The 3,534-nt window shown below is 48.4% G+C and overlaps 1 protein-coding gene across 5 annotated transcripts in view; it reads left to right on the top strand.

Annotated features, from left to right (window-relative positions):
* NDRG4 (NDRG family member 4) overlaps positions 1-3,534 on the top strand; it is a 23,133-nt gene that overhangs the window by 5,807 nt on the left and 13,792 nt on the right. For 3 of the 5 annotated variants that reach the window (XM_072421686.1, XM_072421685.1, XM_072421682.1), the window contains exons 2-3: positions 1,950-2,041; positions 3,116-3,160. In XM_072421686.1, the coding sequence (XP_072277787.1) occupies positions 1,982-2,041; positions 3,116-3,160 (105 nt within the window). In that variant the 5' untranslated portion in view covers positions 1,950-1,981. Of the gene's footprint in view, positions 1-292; positions 351-1,949; positions 2,042-3,115; positions 3,161-3,534 lie in introns of those variants that run through there. The other 2 variants (XM_072421683.1, XM_072421681.1) reach the window with 1 other exon arrangement.

The raw sequence follows: 3,534 nt of genomic DNA, 5'->3' as shown, positions 1-3,534 counted from the left end.
CAGCAGAGGTGGGTGTGATGTCAGGTGGAGGAGGGTCAGTGGTGTAGGGTAGAGGTGTGTGTGGTGTTAGGGGGAGGAGGGTCGGTGGTGTAGGGCAGCAGAGGTGTGTGTGGTGTTAGGGGGAGGAGGGTCAGTGGTGTAGGGTAGAGGTGGGTGTGATGTCAGGTGGAGGAGGGTGCTGGATGTAGGGCACAGGTGGGTGTGAGGTTGATGCCCGGTAGGGGGAGGGTATATTTGGCAGGGATGGGTGTAGTCTGTTGGCAGGGAGCGAGGATTGAGTCAAGGCTCTGCATGCAGATGATAGAAGATGTTTTCCTCCCTGATGTCTCTGTGGCATGGGGAGGAGAGAGGTAAGTGTCCATCCCCAGCACAGTCGCAGTTGCTGCAGCATGAGATAGAATTACTGCAGCTGCTGGAAGTTCACTGATGGGAACTTTCACACTGACTCCAGGCATCTCCTGCGGGAAACGTAGCAATGAGGGCATTGGGGGGTATTTAGAGGTTGTGGTTGGGGGCTGCAAGACTTCAATGTAGGGAGCTGGGGTAGATTGGATTTGGAATGAGGTTGAGGGGTATTTTGTAGAGGACAGGTGGAGGGAGATGGGGAAGCTGGGGTGTCAGGGTTATTCTAGAAGATAATGAAAATGTTGGGACTTCAATGATAATACAATAATATGTGAGAAATACCGTGGGGGGGTTAATGAAGAGTATAAAGAAGATAAATAAATGAGGGGTAAATCATAAGGAGGAGGGGGATCAGGGGTGTATTTTGTAGAGGTTTGAAGAGTGTATAGAACAACAGGGGTGACATAGAGGAGAGGAAGGAGTGAGGGGTACATAGAGGAAAGTGGGGGTATGGGGTACATAGAGGAGAGGAAGGGGTGTGGGGTACATAGAGGAGAGGAAGGGGTGTGGGGTACATAGAGGAGAGGAAGGGGTGTGGGGTACAAAGAGGAGAGGAAGGGGGTGTGGGGTACATAGAGGAAAGTGGGGGTATGGGGTACATAGGGGAGAGGAGCAGATTTGGTCTGGAAGGCCAATGTTACATGCAGCTGGGATAGAGATACAGATTTTGCCCGGAAGGGTGTGTAAAATTTAGGAAATTGCCTGTAATGTGGGGTAGAGGGGCAGATATTTTCTCCAGGGTTTGTAGAGAGGGTAGATATTGTCTGGGTTGTAGGGCAAGGGGGGGAGATACTGTCTGGTTGGCACGGTTGATGCCATCGTTCCCTCCTGCCCCTTTTAACTGGGCTCACCACCCAGCAATTTTCAGTAATCACCCGGGTGTTTTTGGGTGGTTACTGAAATGTTGGGTCACAATACAGGGACCACCACATACCTACAGCTTCCTCCCCCCAGCTTAATAATATTTTGAGGGTAAAATTCTGAGATGGGCATCTTTATTTTTTGGAAGTTGGGGTAGTGGGGCACATATTTTATGCAAGGGGTATAATGGGGCAGAAATTGTATTCAGGGTGTATAATGGGGCAGAAATTGTATGCAAGGGGTATATTGGAGCAGATATTGTATGCAGGGGGTATAATGGGGCAGATATTTTATGCAGGGTGTATATTGGGGCAGTTTTTCTATGCAGGGGGCATATAATAAGTCTGATATTGTATTCAGGGTGTATAATAAAACAGATATCGTATGCAGGGCATATACCGGGGCACATATGGTATGCAGGGGGTATACCGGGGCACATATTGTATGCAGGGCGTGTACCGGGGCACATATCGTATGCAGGGCGTATACCGGGGCACATATTGTATGCAGGGCATATACCAGGGCACATATTGTATGCAGGGCGTATACCGGGGCACATATCGTACGCAGGGGGTATACCGGGGCACATATTGTATGCAGGGGGTATAATGGGGCAGATATTGTATGCAAGGGATAAATTGAGGCAGATATTGATGCTGGTGAAATTTTGGTGACATTTGCAGGTTTGCTTCTGCCGGAGCTCAGTATTACAGGAATGAGTGAGCTGCGCTTCCCTGAAGAGAAACCCCTACTAAGAGGGCAAGACACCGAAATGGTAAGTGCTACCCACATACAACTACCCCTCACCCCCGTTACTTGCATCCACCATAAGTCCCTCCATCCTTATACCCTCACTTAGTAATTAGTAATAGCAATTAGTAATAGTCTGCAGGGGGTGTAGGATTAGAAGTGATACTCTGCAGGGTGTAGGATTGGGAGTAATAGTCTGCAGGGGGTGTCGTAGGATTGTGAGTAATAGTCTGCAGGGTGTAGGATTGGGAGTAATAGTCTTCAGGGGGTGTGGTAGGATTGGGAGTAATAGTCTGCAGGGGGTGTCGTAGGATTGTGAGTAATAGTCTGCAGGGGGTGTCGTAGGATTTGGAGTGATACTCTGCAGGGGGCGTAGGATTTGGAGTAATACTCTGCAGGGGGCGTAAGATTGGGAGTGATACTCTGCATCATTGGTAGTATTCCTGTAGTATGTGGGAGGAATGCTCTGATTTATACTGAACATTGCAGTGAGTGGTGATGATTTTAGGACCCCCCCATTATTACACCCACAGATCTCAGTATATTAGTGTGGTGGTCAGTGGGAAGAATTCCTCTTACATTTAGCCAATAGGATCATTGGAGTGACTTATACTGACCTGAGAGTCTCAAACTGCCCATTGTTCAAGGAACCCCTAGCGCCCCCTGGAGGAGCCCTGTTGGGGTATCTGTGCTCTGTGGGGTTTTGTAGTATCACTGGGGATTGTATCATATAGAATGGAGTATTGTAGTACCTGGGGGGAGATGTGCACAGACTGGTGGAGACATTTATCATATGGGTGGGGGGGTAATACTCCACAGGGTGCAGCAGTATGAGGTGCGATACTCTGCATCACATTATAGGGAACATCCCCACCCTGATTGTTAGTATGAGGAGTAATATTCTCCTAGATTGTAAGCTCTTCGGGACAGGCTCCTCCTCTTCCTGTGTCACTGTCTGTATCTGTCTGTCGTGTGTGACCCCTATTTATTGTACAGCGCTGCGTAATATGTTGGTGCTACATAATTCCTAACTATTAATATTAATAGGAGAGTAATACTCATTCCTACTGATTGCAGATATTATTTCTTGTAATTTTAGGAGTCGGCCGACACGTTCCTCTCTGCAGCTGACACAGACTGGAAGGTGAGTACTTACCTGGGCATAGATCGCTTTGCCCCATGCTGTGTCACATTGCCCCATGTAGTGTCACATTGCCCCATGCTGAGTCACATTGCCCCATGCTGTGTGTGATTGTTGATCGTATTGGCATCATTGAAAGGATTGTCTCTGATTATCTCTGAAGATTTTAGGGTGAGGTTGGGTGGTCATGTTTGGGGGTGAGTTTTTGGGGCGATGTTAGCCCTAGGATTTCGGGGCGTGGTAAATATCTCATTCTCTAACAGCGCCATTTCCGAGCCTTCTGTATATCACTGGTAAATACCGAATTATTATTGGTGAGAATGGGGGGTTAGTAGAGAGGATGGGGGGTGAGCGGGGGTTAGTAGAGGGGATGGGGG

Source organism: Pyxicephalus adspersus, chromosome 9, assembly GCF_032062135.1.
Source record: "Pyxicephalus adspersus chromosome 9, UCB_Pads_2.0, whole genome shotgun sequence".
NCBI classification, from domain to species: Eukaryota; Metazoa; Chordata; class Amphibia; order Anura; family Pyxicephalidae; genus Pyxicephalus; species Pyxicephalus adspersus.
The sequence above is the reverse complement of the archived record's forward strand: the minus strand, read 5'-3'. Positions and strand labels throughout refer to the sequence as shown.